The sequence below is a fragment of the Sinocyclocheilus anshuiensis genome, unplaced genomic scaffold (assembly GCF_001515605.1).
Source record: "Sinocyclocheilus anshuiensis isolate Anshui unplaced genomic scaffold, SAMN03320099.WGS_v1.1 scaffold683, whole genome shotgun sequence".
Taxonomy (NCBI): Eukaryota; Metazoa; Chordata; class Actinopteri; order Cypriniformes; family Cyprinidae; genus Sinocyclocheilus; species Sinocyclocheilus anshuiensis.
The window spans coordinates 150342-174776 of record NW_015548218.1 but is presented as its reverse complement, the minus strand read 5'-3'; the positions used below and the strand labels follow the sequence as shown (position 1 = coordinate 174776).

Sequence of the window (24435 nt, the reverse complement as noted above, 5' to 3'; positions counted from 1 at the left end):
CACTGAAATCACTATGCCTGTTTTTAGGTAGTGATTTATTGAGATATTTCATCCAAGTTCACCAGAAGCAGGGTCTCAGCCTAGTGTGCCATCAACCTCAGCAAAGAAGGGGTTGCACACAGTCAAAAACCAGAGCTGGCTCATCATGCGAGGAAATGCTCTTACTAAACTAACACTGTTATTAATTAAATAAAAATAAAAATTGACTTATATTGACTTCTGTTGTATTTCTCAAAATATCTTCTTTTGTGTTCCACAAAAGAAAAAAGAGTACATTATGACAGATTTTTTGGTTGAACTATACAAATTCTAAAGCTCTGGCATACATGAAGTTCTTCTTCATTCTTTGCTCAGAGGTAAAAAGAAGTTTGAAAAACCTGAGTAACGGTATAGTGTTTGCATATATTGGGACACCTTCCACAGTTCTGTTTTAGAGGAGCATTTAAATACGCAATACTGTGACAATTCACTGAGCAAATTACTGTTTCAGGTGTGTTTGATTAGGATTGCAGCTGAATTTTGCAGTGAGGTTGATCTCCAGGAACAGGATCGGGCATCCCTTCTGTATTCTGACGTGCACCTCTTAAACCAGCCTGCAAACAGCCATGTAGTTCACAGCATAGAGGCTACAGTCTAGGTCAGACGCAGCAGTATAAATCAGCCGTTAGACATGGTAAAAACCTGTGGATAACTACAGTGCACAGCTTTCCCCTGTGAATGTATTAATCAAAGTGAAAATGAGAGGGCACAGAGTGTTTATGCTCTGAGAAATGGCTGGTTTTCAGATGGGAAGGGCAACAAAGAGGGCTGTTACACAACACAGAGCATTCCCCTTTAACAGAGAGCACAGCTGAGGTGTTTGAGTGTGTACGGAGAGCTGCAGACTCTGAGCATTGAAGGCCTCTGAGCATGTCCACCATAAAGACAACAGTGGTTTTCTGTGTGATGTGCTTTGAAGAGAGGTTTAAGTGCATGACAGCACAGACAGCAAAAAAAGGTCTTGTTTAAAGTTCATTTCTGGCTAGATATGAACAAGTTTGTGTACATTTGGTCACAGGTGTGTGATAGAATGTGTTTAGCACTGATACCTAGATTAACCGTGAGCCGGACGCGACTTGTATCCAGCTCCAAACGGAGGGTGTCTGCGGAGTCTCGAGATGTGGTTGCCATGAGAACACCATGTGCCCGCTGGGAGCGGAACCGTAGCGAAACATCTTCAGCCTCTGTATGCATAGCTACAGATAACTGGACCTTCATGAATTTACTGCCATCGTAACTGAGAATGGTGGCATCTGCAGATGAGAGGCAAAGATTATACTATATCAATGTCATTAATCACAATAATATTTTTTTTAAAATTCACCTTTTAAAAAAAAATAAATAAATAAATTTCCAGCAAAAAGTAGTTCATCAGGCCACAATGTAAGTGAAAATGAAATTCACAGCCAGCACAAATATTTGATGTTTCATTTATTGATATGGGAAGTGAAACCGAAGCCCAGGGATCTCCAACCCTGCTCCTGAAGAGCTGCCCTTCTGATTCAAGTGTGTTTGATTGGGGTTTAAGTTGAAGGACAGTAGCGTTCCAGGAGCAGGGTTGACTACCCCTACACCTATAATGACCTGGTGTGCTGCGATCAGTTGAACAGGAGTAGTTTTCAGGACATACGCTGATCAGCCACAACATTAAAACCACCTGCCAAATATCATGTTGGTCCCCCTCTTGCTGCCAAAACAGCTCTGATGTGTTAAAGCGTGGACTCCACAATAACTCTGTTTGTGTCCTAAGGTATCTGACACTCAGCAAGTCCTGCAAGTTGTGAGGTGGGGCCTCCATGGATTGGATTTGTTGGTCCAGCACATCTCATAAATGCTCAATCGGATTAAGATCTGGGCAATTTGAAGGCCAAAGCAACACCTTTAACTTTTTGGGCCTGTTTACAATTGGTCACTTCATGCATTTTCTTTAATTGGATAGTTATCCAATCACAAAAAGACGAGGTATAAATACCGTCCAACAAGCACTTAAGACAGACTGCAATCCGATCACACAAACCACTTCAGAAGGTGGTTTGAAATACATTTTAGATGCAACTGGACAAGTGAAAATTTACCTGGTTGTTGAAGTTACATATGTAAATTTGACTCTTCCCAAAACTGCAAAAAATAAAGGATTGAGACCACGTTAGAGCAGCTCCTGGTAGCCAGATACCACAGCGCTACTGCAACATCCATCTCCACAGATATGGCCTGTCAGAGATGAGCATCTCTCTTCAGCAAACATGCAAACTGACACAAACAATGCACACATACCCGATCTAAAAGAAAAGGTGATTTGTCAGACCAGGCAACCTCCTTTCACTACGCTCATGTGCACAATGTAGGCGCTTGCCCATTTGACCTGCTTTCAACACATGAAACTGACTGTTCACTTGCTGCCTAATATATCAACCCTCTTGACAGGTGCCATTGTAACAATACAATCAATGTTATTCACTTCATCTGTAAGTAGTTTAAATGTTGTGGCTGATCCATGTACGTTTATCAAAAAATGTTATTCTTTTATGAAAAAAGAAAACAATTGTATTCACTAATATGTCTCTATTTGTAGAAACTGCTGCGCACTTTAAGTTGATTTAAGTTGAAAGGCATTTGATTGTGGGTGGTACGAAACCTGTATCAAGTACATGGATAATTATGTAAATATTATAAATAATGTTAATAATTTCGAGACTAATGTCATCCAGTGGCTTCAATGGCAAAAGAGAGATTAAAGTGTACAGAGCATGGATGTCAGGATCCTGACACTGAAAATCAAAAACTAGACAGGAACACACAAAACGTCCTGTCCCAAGTAACAGCTACAACAATGAAACAAGAAACCTCCATCTTAATGAAACTGCAATATAATACAAAGTTTCTGCAATATTTAAGAAATATGTAGTGATAAGCATTTAAAACAAGTGTCAGCCTCACCTCTCTCACAGGAGCGACCAAGATTGCCCGTCCCGGAGCAGTCACACACATAACGGTTCCACCCTTCCCTGCAGATTCCATTGTTTTGGCAGGGGTTACTGAGACACTGCTTAGGAGCCTCTTTACTGCAGGAGGCCTTTACACCTGCGGCTTTCTGCACCTCAGCTATGCGGCGGATGTCTTTGCTCTGACCACTGATGAAGAAGTCACGGATGCAGCCTACATAACCATAGTTGAGCAGAGCAGTCCACACCTCAGTGGGAAACACCATATCAGCTTTATTTTCTGGCAGTCCTCCTAAATACAAGCTATCATCCAGGTCAAGAACCTCGCTGTTTCCTGGGGCTTGGTATGGTGTGCGAATTGTGTTGATAGAGATGGTACCTGGAATTCAACAATGCCAGAGAAAAATGTGAGACTGTGCAAAGTAAATCCTGTTATGTATTAGAGAATAAAGTACAAATAAGATGCCTGATAACACTTCCTATTCATTTATTCACAGGTGTAAACCATTATAATACACAACTCCATTGTTAGGTAAGTTTTAAAATTAGGGTTAATGTGTAAATAATAAAAACATACATACAAGAGGTACAGGTTACAACACACCACTACCTCATCAATGATTGTTTCAAATCATATAGAGACTGAAATTACATTAAATATATATTTAAACATCTCTTACAGCTTGCACTTACATGCTAAAAAGCAAATTCACACATTTATGATCATGTGTGACTAGACTATTGTAATGCATTACTGAGTGGATGTGCCACTGGTTTATTAAACCAACTTTGGGATGCTCATATTGACTGTTTGTTGCATGGTTAAAGAAAAATATGCTATACATATTTGTTAACTCAAGGGGGCGTGTCGACACATGCAACCACGTGTACGTAATTCGCTGAGCAATTAAAAAGAAGTACCGTGTGGGACCATTTTGACAGAAAGGGTGACTGGCTGGCTGAGGCCAGCCTAAAAAGACGCTCAGGACAGTTGATGAGCCACTGCTGCGCAACGTCACGAAGGTTTATCATTTGCACGTGTTTTTAAGCATTGTCGATTTAAACATTCAAAAGAGTTTAAAGCATTCAAACACAAGACACGGAAAAACTCAACTGAGTACTCGCACGCCGTGTTCTGTGCGCACGCAGAGAGCCGCGTCTCACGGACAGCAACACCGAACCGACTCGTGCTCTCATCCTTAGTTTTGGTTTTTGGCAATGATGGCATGCCACATTATAACCTGTCCATGTTAGTGTCTGCTTCATTTGAATAGCTTATATCATGTGTCAGATGAGTAACTTGGATGATGATTTTCCTATCATCATACTAACAGCTGTCTGAATTTTTGGTTGATTGTAATCAATTACATACCTTCCTATCAAAGTTATCTGACATTATTAAGATTAATTTGTTCTGGCACAGTTTAACTCTTGAGATCTTGTCATATTTTATTACCATTTTCTAAACTATAACAAATAAACTGTGATAATGTAAGAAATGTTGAAGGTGTCTGAATAAATTTTGGTTTGACTGTATATTTAATGTTTACAGTGAAGACTATGCAGTGCTATTTTACATTGGATTATTCGGTTTCTGTACCTGGACACCTACAAACTTGAAAAAAACATAAACATTGTGCAAATTGCACAAATAAATAAATAGAATGAACATACAAATTAAACAGTTTCAAACAGGGCCCACTGGTACAACCTGCACTGGGGCCCCACAAACCCCAGCTACGGCCCTGAGTCCTCACACCTAAACTAATTGATGCAGTGGAGACTTGGGGACTTACTGGAAAAGTATCTGCATATGTTCATGACAATGCACGCAACATTGTGGCTGCAAACTATCCAGGAGCGGTGAACTAGGACTCAATTCCCTGTTTTGCTCATACACTACAGCTCACTGTAAATGATGGATTTAATGTGTTTGTGAATTGGGTTATCATTGCAGCTGGGTGGCCTGTCCGGCACTTTAAGCACAGCACCCCTGCATGCAAGGCACTAGAAGCTAAACAAGAACAAATTAAATTTCTGAAACACCAGCTCATTCAATCGTGTAAAACAAGATGGAACTCTATGACATGTTCGGAAGACTTTTTGGGCTGTTACAGCTGTTCTGTCTGACTGAATGGTAACAAAGCTGCAAGATGCCAGAACCTCAGAGATGGCAGAGATTGTGGCAAATGTTGGAAACTTTAAAATGTGCAACCATCACAATGTCAACAGATTAAAACGTGTCCGTTTCCATTTACCCCATTGCCTCCTGAACACACAGCTGATGAGAGCCGAGGATGATGACCACAGAGTGACAGAGTTCAAGGCAAAGGTTTGGCAGTACTTATTATTATTATTATGATTGTTATTATTATTGTTGTTGTTATTATTATTATCATTTTGCATTTGTATGTTTGTGTTTTTATTGGGTCATGGTATTTTTAATGGATAAGGTTATCAGTGCTGCAAATGTCAAGCTTTGTGACAATATTGGCTCTATGCAGCAGTTCCAAAGCAGCTGGTATGAGGGAATAAGGGTACGTTACTGTTATTTTGCTGAAGGACCGGATATCTATACAGAGCTGTAAGCCTCCATCCCTTTTGACCACAAAGAAGAAGCTGGAAGCAGCATGGATGTGGATGGAGCTGGATCATCTCTTCCACATATTCCTCCATGGCTTTCTGCTCTGGGAGGGAAAATGGGTAAATTGGCACTGGCTCACCAGGTAGGAGGTTGATAGAGCAGTCCCGTGATCTGTGTAGTGGTAAATAGGAGGCTCATTACATCCTAGAAGTAGGAGTAGCAAGGGAGAATAACCACAGCCTGTTGATCCACTAGACCCTTGATTGTGATGCGGTTTACAACCAATGGCGGAATTTCAGGTGACTTGGGAAGGAGAGGACCAGGAAAGGACAGGTGATTGTTTTACAAACCCTGGGTGCCCTAAGATGATGTACTTGATTGTCTACTTCATCGGAAGAAACGGCATAGAAAGCAGGGGAAGAGAGGTGGTGTTTTGGTGAGACTTAAAAGATCAGCTGGAGTCTTTGTCAGATGTCCAGAGTTGCCAGCGGTGGATAACGTCAGCTGTGGTTCATTATCAAGTCGACGCCACTGTTCGCCCTCCCTTGCAGTAAGGTCTTCTTTTCTTCACTATATTCTACCGGAGCATTCAGAAACGACGTTCCAGTGGAGAACTGTGCACACAAGGTTTCGTGGAGGTGGAGCAAACATCCATAATCTTAGAGCACTGGAGTTAGTTTCAAATCAGAGGCTGTCTACAAACACCCTCTCAAATCCCTCTACAATTAACAATCTGAAGATGGCTTTAATAAATGCTAGATCCATTTCAAACAACCTTTTTATTAAATTACTTTATTTCTTCTCGGGAACAGGACCTTTTGTTTGTGACAGAAACTTGGCTCAGCATTGGTGATTTTGACTGTTTTTCTGAAGTATCTCCAAGTGACTTTAATTTTTTTAAGTACTCCACGGACATCTGGCAGAGTGTGTGTGGGGGGGGGTGTTGCTACTATATTTAATAATACTCTAAAATGTCGTCTATTAGCATATTAGCAGTACATGATTATTCTAGCTTGAGTTGCAGCTAGTTAAAATAGACTTATATTGTCCAGTTATTTGTGCACTTATATATAGACCCCCAAAACATAACAAACTGTTTATTCATGAATTTTCAGAGATCCTAACTGCAATTGTACTGAGTTTTGAGAGGATTTTAATACTTGGTGATTTTAATTTGCATATCCACTGTCCCAAAGAGCCCATGGTGAAGGAGTTTCTACATCTTATTGATTAATTTAATTTCACACAATTTGTCTCAGGTTCTACCCACAATCTTGGTCATACTTTGGATTTGATATTATCCTTGGGTGGTCCAGTTTTGAATGTAGATATTGAGGATGCTTGTCTTTCCGATCTTAACCCAGTTGTTTTTAGTATTTCAATTTCCAGTCCCTTTTTAAATTGTAAGCCACCAGGCCGGTATGTTCGTTCTTTGAAATCTTCAGCGGCCAGTATGTTTTCAAAGGGTTATACTTTATTTCCAGCTCTGCCTCTGTCTTTTGGTTCAGGTATAAATTATTTAGTGTCAATATTTAATTCCTCCTGTAATGTTATTATGGATTTGTGTGCTCCTTTCAAAATCATAAGTCTGAAAGCCAAACCACAGCCATGGCTTAATAATGATACCCGTAGTCTCCGACAAATTTGGAGAAAAGCAGAGAGGAAATGGAAGAAAGATAAGCTGCAGGTGTCTTATGATATATTGAAAGATGCTATGATTAAATATCAGAAGGCAGTTAAAGCTGCAAGGACAAAATATTTCTCTGATCTCATAAGAAAGATACCTAATAACCCCAAAGTGTTATTTAAAACAATTGATTCAGTTTTAAACCCTGAGATAGCTACTGGTCTTGATATTAGTCAGACAACGTGTGAAAAGTTTGAAGAGTTTTTTATTAACAAAATCGATATTCTTAGAGCTGCTATTCTGCCTCCAGACTATATCCTTGATTATATCATCCCATCCTCATTAGTACATTATTTAAATGAGTTTAAACCAATTTCATTACCTGATTTGGTGAACTTAGTCTGCCATATGACGCCCACTCAGTGTTCTTTGGACATTGTTCCTCCACGTCTACTTACTCAGGTATTTGACGTGGTTGGTCTAGATCTTTTGGCAATAGTGAATTCCAGTTTGCTGAGCGGTGTTGTGCCATCTTGCTTTAAGCATGCTGTGGTGCAACCTCTTTTTAAAAAGTCCAATTTGGATTCATCTGATTTAAAGAACTATCGACCAATTTTAAAATGGTCTTTTCAGTCAAAAATTTTAGAGAGGGTTGTCTTTCAACAGCTTTCTACTCATTTAAATGGAAATTGTTTTTTTGATAAGTTCCAGTCGGGATTTAGGGCCCAGCACAGCACAGAGTCGGCCCTTCTTAAAGAGTCTAATGATCTCCTTTTGACTGTTGATTCGGGTAAGTGTGCAATTTTAGTTTTACTTGATTTGACAGCTGCATTTGACACTATAATACATGAAATACTGATTGAGTGTTTAAGACTGTGGGCTGGGATTCAAGGTCATGTTCTTAACTGGTTTAGTTCATATCTGTCAGGGAGAACATTTTCTGTTGAATTAGGAAATTTCTCATCCTCTTCTGCTCTGATGAGGTGTGGGGTTCCCCAAGGATCAATATTAGGTCCAGCGTTATTTTCTATTTACATGCTTCCTTTGGCTGTTATCTGTCAGAAACATAATGTATGTTATCATCTTTATGCCGATGATATGTAGCTTTATCTGCCTATAAAAATGGGGGATAATTTGGCCTTACAGTCTCTTTTTGCATGTTTTAATGATATTAAGGAATGGATGGCAGCACATTTTCTTCACTTGAATGAATCAAAGACTGAAGTGATAGTGTTTGGCCCTCCGAGTGTTTCTGAACCCATAATTAATCAATTAGGTTAATTTAAATCTAAGGTACATAATCATGCAAAGAGTCTTGGAGTCATTTTTGACGCAGAGTTAAAGTTTGATAAGCACATTAATTCTATGGTTAGAGGTGGTTTTTACCAATTAAGGAATAAAGCAAAAGTGAAACCTTTTCTGTCTTTTAATGATTTGGAAGTTGTTATCCATGCTTTTATCATGTCCAGATTGGACTATTGTAATTCCTTGTACTATGGTGTTTCTCATGCATCAATTTCAAGCCTGCAGCTGTTTCAAAATGCAGCTGCTAGGCTTTTAACTGGGACTAGAAAATGTGTAAGTATAACACCTGCACTAGCTTCCCTTCATTGGCTTCCAGTTAAATTTAGGATTCAGTATAAGTTATTATTATTTGTTTTTAAAGGTTTAAATGGACTGGCACCAAGTTATATTAATGAACTTCTTCAGCATCATACATCATCCATGCCCTTACGATCTGCACAAAGACTCCAGCTAGTTGTTCCCAAGTCTCGATTAAAATCAAAAGGAGACAGGGCCTTTTCTGTTGCAGCTCCTCGTTTATGGAATAGTTTACCTCTCCATGTTAGATCTTGCACCACTCTCGATGTGTTTAAATATCATTTAAAGACTTATCTCTTCTCCCTTGCATTTGACTGTAATTCATTTTATCTATTTTAGTGATGTGTTACTGCGTTTTATAATTTTAGACTGTATGTGTCATGTCTGATTTGTAAAGCACTTTGGCCAACGTCTGTTGTTTTTAAACGTGCTATATAAATAAAACAGAATATAATGTCAAGCAGAGGATTTCTCCAAAACCAGGAGGATGATGTTCTCAATTTGCATGCAGACTACCTGCAGCTTAAAAGGACCAACACTGTATCAGATAGTTCCTTTTCCCAAGGGTTTTCCAATTATTGAGTGCATCTTATACATTAATAAAATTAAGTTACTGCATGGGTTCGCTGCTCTGTATGGGCTCACTGCCTGATTTTAGAGTGCTGGAGACGAGGCTGGCAATGGAAAGATGTGGACTGCACGGCTGGCAGCTCATTGATACAGTTCTTCATCCGATTGGCAACCCTGGTGGAGAGTTGAATAAAGTGTTCAAACCCCATTGAGTCATCATAGGCAGCAGCTGGAATACAGAACTTTAAATCAAATTGTTCTCTCACAGATTAGTCATTTGCTGGATGTCTAAATACCTCACGGAAGTGGGCGAAGAAAACTTAGAGGAACTGGGTGGCCGGGCTGGCTCGGCTCCCTGACATATAATTTCTAACGCAGAACTCTCCTGGTGATCAGTGAGAGTAATATATTTGCATGTTCAGTGGGAAAATTGCTGCGGCTACATCTCAAGGGCTAGTAAGAATTGTAGAAGGAAGCTACTACAGTCATACACAGTAGGTGTAGGGTGCTGGATTGACCATAGCACTGAATGAGATGGATGCTCCTTCAGGGTTCATCGTGTTTGGTCTGGCCTTCTGGGGATATCAGATTCAAGAGAGATGAATGATGTTGAACTCAGTGTCAAGTATTTACCGAAAACAGCACAAACAAATGGAACAGGTATGTAGCTTAAACCAGAATGGTATTTGTAACATATATAGTCTGTTTTTGTTTCATGTTCACTCTGTTCCCTGTTTTGCTTTGCCTGAGTTCTGTTCACTAGTTTGTTTCCATAGTTTCCTATTATTCCCTCATCTGTTTCCATAGTTGCTCATTAATTCCTCATGTGTTCGTAGTTGTGAATATTATCTGCCTATGTATTTAAACCCTGGGTTTCTTCTGTTCATTGTTCGGTCACATTTCAGTTTATGTGGTTGTTATTTCTCCTGTGTTTCCCTGGATATCTCCTCAGCATTTTGAATTGTGAATAAAGACTTTGTGTCTTCTTCTTCATCATTATGTGCCTCGTTACAGCATAACTTAATAATTAATGGAAATTCCTGCAGTTAGCCTCCCCTGCCTGCAAGAGCATCGTTCCCTTGAGGACCATACAAGATCATTTTTTAGATCTTCCGTACCTGACGCACTACCCAGAAAGCTGCCTGGCAACGTGACAAAGGCTAAGCTGTTTGGAGAAGGTCCTCGAGTGAGCTTTGCCACATTTGTGGAGTGGGTGCTGGTGAATTGCGGGTAGCCATTCACCATCGTCCTCGCAGAGAAGGAATTCAACTGCCCCACTCCCGATCCAGAGCCCAGTCAGCCATCACCCCACTGCATGAAGCAATTGCCTGAGCCCACCGCAGACAGAGAGCCCAAGCCCACTGAAACACAAGCCAGCGCAAGAGGAAGTGACTAAGCCAATAAGCCTGAGTCTCAAGATGCATCTGACCAGGTGCGCAACCCTGCATCTCCGCTGGTTCTGCCCAGCTTAGTATCTCCTGCGTCTCCTGAGTTCCCACTAGGGGTTGAACGACTTCTGATTTTTTAAAGTCGACTTTTATGTGATGAAAGTCGAGTCGGAGTCAACTAGTCGCTGATGACATCATTAATTAACAAATAAGTCTGGAGCTGTGACAAACACCTTGTGCACAGCTATGGCATATGACACAGCGCTGCCCACATGGCTATTGCTCCTATAACAGCTAATTTTTATCAGTTCTTTTGTCTTTGGGTCATTATATTTCTCACAGATTTCTGCTCGTTCTAAATCAGATACAGATAAAGTCAGATAAATCCTACCTGGTGGCGTCTCTCTTCTAGTAGTTAAGCTGTGGGATTTAGTTAAGAAATATATGCTAGAACTTTTCAGTTTCTAAGATATTTTATTGAGAAATCACAGAACAGTGTTGACAATACATTTTCGCGCTGAAATAATTTGTGTGCTCGCGATCTACGCGTGATGTACGCGCTACTGTGTGTTACAGTGCAGCAGCACATTAGATTAGAATGGCAATTAACTTACCTGCACAATAAGCTGTTTAAAACGTGCATTCTCCCATTCAATTTCAAGCATCCAGTAATATAATCACATGTTTTGTGGAGCTTTTGGAGTATGCATTTATTTGTCATTTTAACTGTTTGGAAACGGAGCGTAAATGTGGAAGTCCTTCAAAGATTTCTTATCCTGTTGCGCCCTCTATAGGACCAGCGACTAGTCGACGTCAAGCTTAAAGCGTCATGGCAGAGCATTAAAGTCGACTAGTCGATGCAACCCCTAGTTCCCACCCAGCCTCCCTCTCTCACCTCCTCTTCCAGAATCTGCTTGTTCCTCGTCTCCACTGGCTCCTGCCATTCCCTCTGCTCATCCTCAGTCTGCTCCACCCTATTATGCCGATCCGCCTTGGGCCTTCCAGTAACCAGCTCTGCATAGGCGTGAGGATCCTCTGTCTCTGCCTCCAGCCTCCGAATCCCAGACTCCACCTCGGCCCTCTGACCCATCGGCTCTGCCATGGCTCCCTGCTCCCTCATCTCCACCATGGACCATAATCCCACTGGTTCCAACTGGCTCCCTTGTTCCTCCGGCTCTGCCTTGGTTAGATGACGATTTCGATCCTCCAGTGTCACCTCGTTCCTCCTTCCCTACGGATCCAACTTTGTCCGCAGTCGCACCAGCTCTGCTGTGGTCTTCCGGGTCCCCACCTCTGCCTCAGTCACATGAGTCGTCAACGCTGCCTTGACTCTCCGGACCTACAGTGTCACCCTGGCTCTTCTGCTCTCCGTCTCCACCCTGGGCTCCACCTCCATCAGCTCTGCCTGGATCAATCGACCCTCTGGTGTCATCAGGGAGCCTCTATCCATATGCGGGATATTGAAACCGTTTTTGAATGAGCGATCACTGTTCACTTTCACTTTTGATTTCACTTTTGATTCACTTTTCATTTGAATCACGTGAACTCTCTGTAAAGGGAACACATCTTACAAGATAGGATATTTGTCAATGAGCTCAGGATCTGTTGAGCAGCAAATCCACCATGGTCTTAATAGTCATCTCTTCTTACTCTCGACCCATGATCAGTGAAATCTGACTTCTGCAGCATGTGTTGTATGCAGGGTTGTCAAGTCTGCATTTTTTCCCCCACGGAATTGGGCTACTTTTAAATTGTTGCAGTGGGTTGATTTCCCCCGTGGGTTAAAGGTTTGAAATTGTGCATAAATTGCACTCTACCCATGACAAACTGCTCGAGATGTCAAGTTTTGTGAAGGAGGGCCACTGGTAGGAAGAATTTGAGCTGTGTTTATTATGAATGTGCATAACAGTGACTGTAAAATATGCATTTTTTGCATAAAAATTGACAGTCAGTTGACTGTTGATTGTGGTTTCTCCCTCTGTGTCCATATTTGGTTGTTCCTGTTCTCATTATTAGTTAATCACCTGTCTTTCCTCGTTATCTGCCCTATATCAGTTCCTGTCGATTGTGTTCTAGTTTGTCGGTTATTGTGAATGTTACCTCGTGTGTGTGTGTGTTCCTGACCTGTCTGGATTACCTATTGTGGATTAATTAAAGTGATTATTGGAATTCTTCGTCGTCTTCGTCCTGCCTGATCACACACCACACCGTCTCGTGACAGAATAACCGACCCACAAAAACTACTTAAGCGGTCTACTACATCTACTACTACATCTTCCCCTTGTTTTGTTTTCAGTTTTTGTCAGTTTTTGTTTTTTTGTTATGGATGACCCTGCCGTCCTCGTCCTCCTGCTGGAGCAGGGGGATCGCTCTCTTGAGGACCACACTAAAGACTTTGTGTTCCTCGCTAACCTCACACACTACCCGGACAACTGCCTCTGCTCATTCTACGAGCACAGTTGTCCGGGGATGGTCCTCGAGAGAGCATCGCCACCTTCATCGAGTGGGTGCTGGTGTCCTGCAAGTCACATCTGACCGTGGACATCGCGGAAAACAACACCAGCCCCACTCAGGACCCAGAGCCCAGTCAAGGACCACCCCGCGGCGCGGAGCTGCCCGGGTGTTATGTCTGCTCACCCTCAGCTCACCATCTGTGGCGTGGGCTCGCCGATGGTCTGCCTATCTCCAGCTCCATTGGCGTCGAGTCTCTGCCGTCCTCGTCCTCCTGCAGGAGCAGGGGGATCGCTCTCTTGAGGAATACACTAAAGACTTTGTGTTCCTCGCTAACCTCACACACTACCCGGACAACTGCCTCTGCTCATTCTACGAGCACAGTTGTCCGGGGATGGTCCTCGAGAGAGCATCGCCACCTTCATCGAGTGGGTGCTGGTGTCCTGCAAGTCACATCTGACCGTGGACATCGCGGAAAACAACACCAGCCCCACTCAGGACCCAGAGCCCAGTCAAGGACCACCCCGCGGCGCGGAGCTGCCCGGGTGTTATGTCTGCTCACCCTCAGCTCACCATCTGTGGCGTGGGCTCGCCGATGGTCTGCCCATCTCCAGCTCCATTGGCGTCGAGTCTGGAGGATCCCTCGACTCCGCCTTCAGCCTCCGAGGCCCAGACTCCACCTCGGTCCTGTGACCCAGTGGCTCCACCATGGCTACTAGCTCCCTCGTCTCCACCATGGCCCGTCAGTCCACCAGCTCCACCGGGCTCCATCATCCCTCCGGCTCTGCCTTGGTCAGTCATCGACCATCCGCTGCCTCGGGACTCCACTCCTCTGGCTCCGCCTCGTCCCTCCGTTCCTCAGGCTCTGTCAGGCTCCTCATTCCCTCCGGCTCCACCTCAGTCCTCTGTCGCTCCGGCTCCACCGCAGCCTTCCGGATCCCCGTCTAAGCCTTGGTCGCCGGTGCCATCTGCTCCACCTTGGCCCTCCGGATCCTCGGTGTTGCCCTGGCTCATCGGCTCTCCGTCTCAGCCTCGGGCTTCTCCACCACCTGCTCCGCCGCCGTCGGTCGGCCCGCTGGAGTTGTCAGCCCTTCCTCCACCATGGCTCCTTCCTCCGTCGGCTCCACCGTGGGCCGCTATCATGGCTGTGGCCTGGGTCCCACCTGACTCCTCCTCCTGCTGTCTCCCTGGCTCCTCCCTCCGTCATCACCACCCTGGACTCTGTTAGTCGTCCTCCTCCTGGGAGTCTGTCCTCCGCTGGTACCTCCACCTGTCTGGTCTGCCTGCCAGCCCTTTGCCTTCCCCTGTCACCATCCCACATCCACTCCTTTGTCCTCATCCTAAGTCCCCCTCCGTCCCTCCCTCTGTCTCCACGGCGCGAAGATGCGCCCCCCGTGGACTGTTGATTGTGGTTTCTCCCTCTGTGTCCATATTTGGTTATTCATGTTCTCATTATTAGTTAATCACCTCATTGTGCTCACCTGTCTGCCCTCATTATCTGCCCTATATCAGTTCCTGTCGATTGTGTTCTAGTTTGTCGGTTATTGTGAATGTTACCTCATGTGTGTGTGTTCCTGACCTGTCTGGATTACCTATTTTGGATTAATTAAAGTGATTATTGGAATTCTTCGTCATCTTTGTCCTGCCTGATCACACACCACACCATCTTGTGACAGTATGGAAATTACATATTTTGAGTTTTGATATTTGGCATATGGTCATTGCACTACTTTAAGCTGTTCTTTTGTTCATTGTTCAGTCACGTTTCAGTTTATGTGGTTGCTATTTCTCCTGTGTTTCCCTGGATATTTTCTAGAACTGTGAATCCATCGTCATGTGTGTCGTTACAACCACTGCAATGTAACGGTATTCGGAAGGTGTTTTTTTTTTTTTTTTGGCTTTTCTTTTGGTTTTACTCATTGGATAGTTTGCTGGTTCACTAAGTTATAGGAGGTGATCATACCAAATAATTTAGATAACAGACTTTAGCTTAGGTATTTCAGAAGGTAGTTCAGGTGTGTCTAGTTAATTATTCTTGTTTGGTCTGTGTACTTAAGTTCCTGTCGTTTCAGTTTGATTTTGTCAGGTATTGTTAATGTACGTCCTGTGTTTACGTGTGTCACCTGCCTGCCTGTGTGTGGATTTACCTTCTTGTGGATTAATATAAGACTATTCACTTCATAATCTTCTTTGTGCATGTTTTCCAGACACTGTAGCGTGACAATTACAAGAAGCAGCAAAAGCTGTTGGACTCTAGTACAAATGTTTTCTACTTGAACATTCCATATCAATTTATTGTCAATGTATATGCCCAGATACCAGGGGTATCCAGCCCTGCTCCTGGAACACTACCTTCTTGCAGACTTCAGTTCAAACCCTGCCTCAAAACACCTGCCTGCAAGTTATCCTAAACCCATGTATTAGCTGGTTCTATAGCACATACACATGTATGTTTGCTCTCATGAGAAAAGACAGAATATCATGCATAGTTGTCTTAGCACTTCCTTATGTTTTTATGTAAACCAAGTTTTCACAGACTACCTAGCTGCTATTTAGTCCTATGTGAGGTCACTGCTCCTGTGTCAGTCATATCTCACTCACAGTGTGAAGCCAAGGTAATGAAACGATGCATGTACAGTAATTATCAGCTTTCAAGACAGAATGGAAAACACAGCAGGAGGCCAAATCTAATTTTCAGTGTGACATTTCAAGGCCTTGGCCATGAGCAAATGCTAACAAATAGATGCAAATAACAAAAAATATGCTGTCTTCAGCTGTCAAGTTGTGTCTCTGTGTTGCAGGACAGTGAATCAGGAGGGAAGTAGGGAGGGGGTGTATTTTCTAACAACTCTGTCTACAGTGAGCGAAAAGTATAAAGCAAGAAGCAAATCTACTGTGGTGGGGCGATGCAGAGTATTCTGAAAAATCCAAATTGCACTGTGCATTCATGCAATTTGTTTTTGAACAGTACTTAATAAACAGCTCATTGAAAACATCTTTACATTTTAAATCCATGTTTACTTTTTGAGCAGTTTTTTTTCTTTTGCTTCTTTAAGGTTATATATGTAAGGAATAATTGACGACGGGCCGTTGAATTATTAGAAAAATAATGCACACCCGAGGTGTGCATTATTTTTATAATAATTCAACGGCCCGGAGTCAATTATTCCACTTATACTACAGTTACCACACCTCAAGACATCGATCAGATGATATATTTAAAGGGATTCGTCCGGGTTTTGTACTTAAATCACTATTGTGAATAGGATTATTTCTTCCGCATCTCATCCAACGTCTCTTTTGCTAGTTCCAAAACGTAATTTTAAAGCTGGTAATGGAGGCTTGAGCCGTTGATAGCATTCTAATGCTGTTATTAATTAAGTTATTAGAAAGAGAGCGAGAGAGACAGAGACACACAGAGAAAAAGAAAGAAAGAGAGAGAGAGAGAGCTTGTGTGAATTAGGCTACCTCTGTGCATCCCTCAACAGCGTCTCTAAACAGCGCTGTTATTACCTCGCTAGTGAGAAATGTCATGTGTAGCCTTTAAGTTGCTACACTATATAGGCTAACTGATAAAATCGTCAGGGTAGTGGTGAATTTACTACTGCTATTTCTGTTTTTTTTTTGTTTTGTTTTTTTTTTTGCTGTATATCTCTGTGCATATTTTTCTGCATGTAAGGCGTATAGGGCACCACAGACCAAAAACAAACCATGCTTCTAACCACAGGTGGAGAGCTGTAGTTCCAACCACACAATGGAATGGAACATTTTGTGAATGGTTGTTTGAATGGTAGTTTCAGGAAACACCAAATCATTGAACTATGTTTGTAACAATGGACTATGTGACCATAGTCAGCCAATGAAATACACTCCTGTTACTAACGCTACAAAAGTCAGCAAAATGTTACCTGATCTTCCATCCCTCTGGAAGTCCACATGATACCACTCTCCATCGTTCACTTTTTTGTTCACAGCCAGTGTCTTGGTTGTGCCTGGTCCCATATCCAGAAGCAGATACAAAAGACCATCCAGCATCTCAATGGCAAAAAAGTCTACCTTCTGTGTGAAAGGGCTCTTGGCCTCTTTTGTCTGTTGCTTAGGTTTCCCATGGCTAAAGAGGAGAAGTCCATTGGGCTCAGTGGTGCGGAAGTCAAAGGAAATAGAACCGGTTTTCGTAGTGTTCCATTTAGGAAGCGTGATGAAGGATTCTGGTGTCTCAAAAGTGATGGGATCTAATGTGGCAACATTCTCACACTTAAAGGCAACAACTCCATGGATCTTCATTTTTGGGTCGTCTTTAAAGGCCAGTCTGGACAGCTCCAGTCGAATTTCATTGTTTTTATACGCAACCTATAAATATAAAACAATGTCAATTGAACAGAAATAAATTGAAACACTTTTGAAACACGATTTGTATCGGTTTTGTTCTGCAAACACAATTTAGACTATTTCTCTTTTGATATCAATGGATCTATTAACATTGGACAAACAAAAGCTTTATAATGCTTTTTAAAGCTTCCTCTGTACATCTTATAACAGGTTCTTTACCTCCCTTAGACAGCCCATAAAGTTGTTGCTAACAGGTGATCCCGGCAGGTCAGCTGTACTAGGACTTCCTCCAACATAGAAAAAGTCATCAGATCCAAGCATGGTGTAGTCCTCTTGAGTATATCCTGTGGTGGTCAGTATTCCATCCACAGATATTGTTACCTAAAGAACAAACCACAGGAAAAAGGATATACAGATGCCAGATTGCTACTGTCTGGATTTCTGTTTCTGTTTTTTTTGTAGATACACAATGCTGCGTAATAACGCAATGGGGAACCTGTAAGTGCTCACAACATCTGAAGCCCTATAGAATCACAGCAATTCATTGGTTGATGGTGCCTGTATGAGTCCGAAGGAGCTTCATACCAGCACCTTTATAGGCTCACCATTAGATTTTCTTATTTTCTGTGCCTTATAGTTTCAGTCTGTTTTGTCTAGACGCTCACCTTAAAGTGAGTTATTCCCCATTTGAGTGACAAGATGATGTTCAATGAGTTCTCCCTCAAAGCAAGCACGCACTTCATTGTCAGTGATGATGATATGCACGACATGTGTCTCCTATTCAGGATCTGGATGCTGAACTGACCACTGACCAATTCTCTTGTGAATAAGGCTTTGGGAATGATTGTGATATTACAGACAGAGACAAAGCCTTTCTGTTGGATGTGGCCATGCCTCATTCGGGGCTCTTTGGTGACAATATTTAGCTGGTGGTAAAGAAGATCAGTTCAATAAAAAGCAGACAGCTATTTTCCAACACGTGCACCCTCGCAATAAGAGAGACAAACCAGCCACTTCCTTGGCACATTCTGATGCACAAACCTATGCAGTAACAGTATAGCCAATGGAACTAGCCAATGGCCTACTGCATAGCTTTGTGCATCTTGCAGAAAATCAATGGCACCAAGGGCACATTTATAAGGGTGCTGTTATGCAGCTCCTTATGAGCGGCACTTTAGCACCATCAACCAATGAGTTGGTGTGATTCTAAAGGGCTTCAGACCTTGTGACCACTCTCATGTTCCCCATTGTCATTACACAGTGTCTTTGGGAACCAGGGTTACATTCAGTAAAACAGACATTTTTCCTTTATTTGTTTTAGTCTAAAACCCATTTTTATGTCTCTTTTTTCTTTGATATTTTGCATAAATTTGAAGGGATAGCTTTGAAGATTTCATTTACTTAAATGTAATCACGTGTTGATGTATTAAACAAAAGAATGTGTTAGTAATGCCCCATAGCAACTTAAAATGAATTGACAGACACAAAAATGGTGTTAGTAACTAGGAAAGTCTTTTTAGTATGTTTGCTTGTAAGTAAATTAAAAGGAAACCATGCAACAGGGTTCAAATCTATTTTAAGCAGTGCCAGTTTGGTGAAGAAATTAAAATATCATGCCACTTTCTTTTTTGTGCATTCACATCAAATCTGACTTTACTTTTTAAGTTAATTTTATGTGTGTATATATAGTGTCATATTAAATTATGATACCTAAAACATTTCAAAAAGTGGCACAAGGAGGGACTAGAGTAAAAAAAAAACACACACACACACAGAGTTAAAGACACAGATTATGGATGAATTTTATCATCAGCACAGCATTTTGCAGACCATGCGGAGTGGGAGGGAATAGAACTGACTGTGGCAGCTAGGACATGTTTCAAACTACTGCTGTGTAAAATGTTCGGGATGATGCTTCTAAAGTGGTTCAAAGTGAACTGGACAAAAAAATAAATTAAATGGGGAAAAGGCTGCTGGAAAACTAAATTAAGCAGATTAAACAGAAAAAAAAAATCTAAAAATAAATAAGTAACCAACCAGTTCCTATTTTTTTGATGTCTACAAATCAAGGAAAGATAAAATAACATACAGCATACCCAAAATAAGAATCAATTAGAATAATATCTGCCGAAAAATGTCGTTTGTTTACCATAGCATGTCCAATGCCTGAGTGCTTTGTGGAAAAGGAGAAAGGAAATTAAAAAGTGTGAATAGAATAGCGACTAAAGATATGATGATTACCAAGGTTAGTACATAGTTTGTTAAAGATTAAGAAGCAGTTGGTTAGTAGCATGACACGTTCCATGAGCAACATTAGTTTTACAAAGCATATTAGTAACTGCATAAAAATAAACAATAATTGATATGCTTAGTATCTGTTAGTATCTGACTTTAAGGTCCCACTTTATATAAAGTGGCCTTAACTACAATGTACTTACATCAAAAAATAAGTACAATGTACTTGTGTTCATATTGTATTGTAAAACACTTCTGCTGCTATTGTGGTGGGATACAGGTAAGGTTAGGGGCAGGTTTAGTGGTTTGGGTAGGTTTAAGGGTGGGTTAAGGCATAAGGGATGGGTCAACAGTTTAATTATAAATGTAGTTACAGAAATTAATTATAGATGTAATTACATGCAGTTACTTTTTAAAAATATAAGTACAATGTAAAAACATGTATGCAAAAAGTGCATTGTACCAAATGATTAATTTAAATGTAAGTACATAGTAGTTAGGGCCACTTAATATAAATAATCATAAACAAGGCCTCTTGTGGATTATTGCTTTATATTGAAGAGTCATTCATTTTCATTGTGTATACTTTGCTGTGTTTGTTTACTCACCATGAGCCAGATTTACTAACATCTTGTGGCAGCACAAACCATCTTTCGGCATTAAAGAACTACTCTCTGGATTTACTTAAGACAAGCAGTGAAAAATTAGCTGAAGAGGTGCGGAAGGTTATTTTTGCGGCTGACCTTATTGCATATGCATTTGTAGGAGTTTCACTTTCGGGCACAAAATTTTACGGGAGGAGAGTATTTAAAATAATAATACAAGGTGATTTACTAAGGTTTGCAGTAGCCAGTTTACTGTTATTTACACCCATTATGTAACGCACCTCAAAAAAAATTCTTAACTCATTTTGCCATTGACATGACTGCAATAGTTGCTAATTTGCTAGATTGTACTAGTCATTATGGATATGAGATGGCTGCATCTTTGCGCTTCAATTTGGTTATTAAATCACCCACAGAACTTTCCACTCCCATAAGCACTTTGCTGGGATTGCTGTCTTTGGCTAATTTGCTCTGTTTAGTAAATCTGGCCCCATCTTTGCTATTTAGTTGATACTTATTTTACAATAAAAAAAAAATGGACACCATGGTGCTGTTCCAAAACCTAGTGTGTTGTATGTACTGTCTAAATAGCCAGGTAATTTAAACCTAATTGCACCTCACAAATGAATGATTTGGAATGCATTACATACAGTGGATATAAAAGTCAACACACCGTTTGTAAAATCATGTCAGATCTTTTCCCACATTTAATGTTCTATTGAAATCAACTAAATTCACGTAAAACAATTACAAACTTTTAGGGGGGGGGGGGGCAAACTGCAAAAATATAGCAAACTGCTCTTTTTAAATAAGACTATATCAATTTAGCACATCCTAATTTGTCAATGTTTTACCACTCTTCCTTAATTACAAAAGAGCTTCAGATTGGTCATATTGCTGAGGGATCTCTGTTCAAGTCACCACAAGTATTTTATTTTATTTCTTTTTTTGAAGCCATTGCTGCTGTATTTACTCTGTTGTTATCATTCTGAAAGTTAACATTCCTATTTTTAGCTTCAGGTTTTTAATGGAGGCCTGCAAGTTTTGCCAAAATATTCTGGTATTTGGGACTTTCTGTGATTCCTGCTACACTGTTAAAAAATAAATTTGTATAATAACAGAAAAAGTACTGGCAGCTCATTACACACGACATTATCCATTAATTTTACGGACATTTCTGTCAACCCTAAAACACATTGCAATGAAGAGTAAAATTCTAAATACTGGTAAAAACACCTGTAAAGAATAAATACAAAATATTCCTTCAAATTATACAGGATATTGTGCCCTATTTTTTCAGATTTTTTTAGAGTGTATCTTGTCTACTGCCCCAGTTCCAACAGAAGAGAAGCAGCACACACTTTGTATTTTTATTGAAGGCCATGTCTTTGGCAGTAAAATTAAACCAAGAATATGCTAAAGAAAATCCTACTGATTTTTATTCCAAGTTAATCAGAATCCCTCAAATCATGTCTGGATTATTATAATTACTTTTCAGTAAGACTTTGAATGTGGTTAATTCCAAACAGAGTACCATGTCTTATTATAAAAAAATGTGCATATTCATACAACAACATAATTTTAGGTTTTTATTTTTCCTTATTTCTTAAAAGTTTCTGTTTGCTTCTTACATGAATTTGAATGGTTTTATTATTGAACAAAAAGATGGAAAAAGATCAAACATGATTTTTAAATAGATAATGTTTTACATCTCGAAAAGCTGAAATTTTAACAGGGGTGTGCATGGATATGATGATTTAACATGCTGTCTAAGCAACTCATTAGGTTTTGGAATGTCTCCAGGGAACAGTGCCTGAAATTGTTGTGGAAGGCCTAAAGGCAAGGTGTTGTTAAACGCATAGGCAAAAATATTTTCGTTTATTTCTTGTCCTATTTAAAAAAAAAAAACTTTGGCCTGTTGCCATATTGTGCAGAATTAACTATAAATAAGCAACGTATTAATAAATAATACATTTGATTTTACAAGGGTAGCCAACCCTGCTCCTTGAGAAAGTCCTGTCCTGGAAAGTTTAGCTCCAATTTTAATAAAAGCCAACCTGAACCAGCTAGCCAAGTAGATCAGGATTAACTGAAAATGAGTTATTTACAGTAGCAAGGTTGGAACTGAAGACGGCAGGAAGATTGCTCTCCAAGCACAGAGCTCACCCTGCTCTATACTATCTAGCACACATGCCTGCAGACAATCATGCTTTTCAGAAGACATTTCAAGAGATACAAACGAGATAATAGGTATATAAGTATGACCCTGCTTGAAAGAGGTACTTTTGGCTCTTAGGAATTATTTCTATGGTAATGTTAATACCATATAAAGTGATAATTTCATCTAACGGATGTAATGCTATATTGACTAAATCATTACTCTGTTCATCTGTTTGATGCCCTCTTAGCTCCTGTAGTTCTATTACCTGACGCAAATTCCTTGTTACTTTTACATCATGCCATTCATTGTCATTAAATTTTCCATTGACTGGTTCCACCAGAGCTTCAAACGCCCCAGAACCCAAATTTATGACAAGAGACACCGCTCCGTTTTTCAGCGCCAGGTTGACATAGTCAGCAGATTTTCCCGTGTGAAGCATCAGTCCATTTCTCTGGAGTGTTTTGAATGACAGCGTGATTTCATCGCTGCTGCTTTGGATCGGGTTCAGAGAAAGGTCATAGCAGAAATATTCTGAACCTTTGAATGTTGCCACATATTCTTCCATTTCTGAAAACAAAGAAGAAAATGGATGGGTTAAAAACCTGATAAGGATGGATTCATCTCTAACCACGCTTCATCTAACCACACGTCGCACACTTATTTTGACTATTGCACAAGCACATAACAACGACAGAAGATATAAATTATTCGGCTAGCACAAAGACGTGTACAGGTGACTGAGGTTGGCCAGAGTGACTTGTGATCTTGAAAAAAACAATCTCTGAATTGCATGCTTACAACATCTATCTGTAGGAAACAATGACTTAGTTTCTAAGTTTCAATGTCATAGACAGTGCCTCTTCACCTATATGCCAGATATCTGCTCCTAAATGATGGCCACCGAAGCCATCTTGTTCCTTCAGTTCCTGGTTCCCTTTCAAGGGTGCTCGTGCTGCATCAGAAGTAGTGTTTCTTTGGGAACGCTTCTGCATATATAGCTCCGCCCATGTTGGTGTTTCTTCTCAAGGGAAGCAAAATAGAATTAAGAGGCTTGGATCTCCCGATGCCAAGGCAGCAACTGTATTATGGGTATGCAACCAAAATGCAGGGAGGAAACTTTATGCAGGGTCTGAGGACCATCATCCTCTCAAAGAGGGCTTCAGTCATAATGCTGCAGGGCTCAGGATTTTGATAGCAGGCCCCTGCGAAGTGTCCTTGGGAGGTCAATCAGCCAACCCCACCACCTTTGGTATTTCAGGGCGCAGCGGTTTCTGGTTCAGTTTTTGGTCCAGTCTCTGCCTAGGAATGTTGCGGAAATGGGATATGGTTCTCTTTCCCCTTGTTTCAACAAGGTCCTACCCACAGTGGTGGGTGCCGAGCTGTCTCTGTTAATGGAACAAGAGCTGTAGACGGTCTTAGAAAAGGAGTTCCTTCACCTGAGAGAGATTTGTGTCAACTAAATTTGGGTTAAGGCTGAACACCAAGAAAAGTGTGCTTTGTCCAATACAGAGGACTACTTATTTAAGCTCGGTAAAGGATTCGACAATGATGCAGGCAAGTCTGTCTCCCGCTCATATCAATTCAATCCTTGCAGCCATAAACTAGCTAAAGCTAGGCCAGTCACTCACTGTCACAGTTGCAGTGTCTGTTAGGTCTGATGGCAGCTGCATTCAACATGATACATTTTGGCATTCTGCATGATCAAGGTTACGAGCAGGTGACTTTGTACCTTGTTTATGTGGAAGAAACCTCGGTTCTTGTCCCAGGGTCTCTTGCTGGAATCTCCTTGTCATCATACAATGCTTACGACAGCCACATACTTCACAGGCTGGGGAGTGACCATGAGTGAGTGCTCATTGCATATAAACTGACTGGAGTTGAAAGGTGTTTTTCTAGCTTTGA

The 24435-nt window shown here is 41.0% G+C and overlaps 1 protein-coding gene across 2 annotated transcripts in view; it reads right to left on the bottom strand.

Moving 5' to 3' along the window:
* LOC107654084 (neurexin-1a-like) overlaps nucleotides 1-24435 on the bottom strand; it is a 192097-nt gene that overhangs the window by 120261 nt on the left and 47401 nt on the right. For both annotated transcript variants that reach the window (XM_016441008.1, XM_016441009.1), the window contains exons 3-8: nucleotides 22799-23100; nucleotides 19682-19705; nucleotides 17752-17913; nucleotides 17112-17553; nucleotides 2977-3360; nucleotides 1089-1292 (exon numbers count right to left, since the gene is read on the bottom strand). In XM_016441008.1, coding sequence (XP_016296494.1) covers nucleotides 1089-1292; nucleotides 2977-3360; nucleotides 17112-17553; nucleotides 17752-17913; nucleotides 19682-19705; nucleotides 22799-23100 — 1518 coding nt within the window. The remainder of the gene's footprint in view (nucleotides 1-1088; nucleotides 1293-2976; nucleotides 3361-17111; nucleotides 17554-17751; nucleotides 17914-19681; nucleotides 19706-22798; nucleotides 23101-24435) is intronic.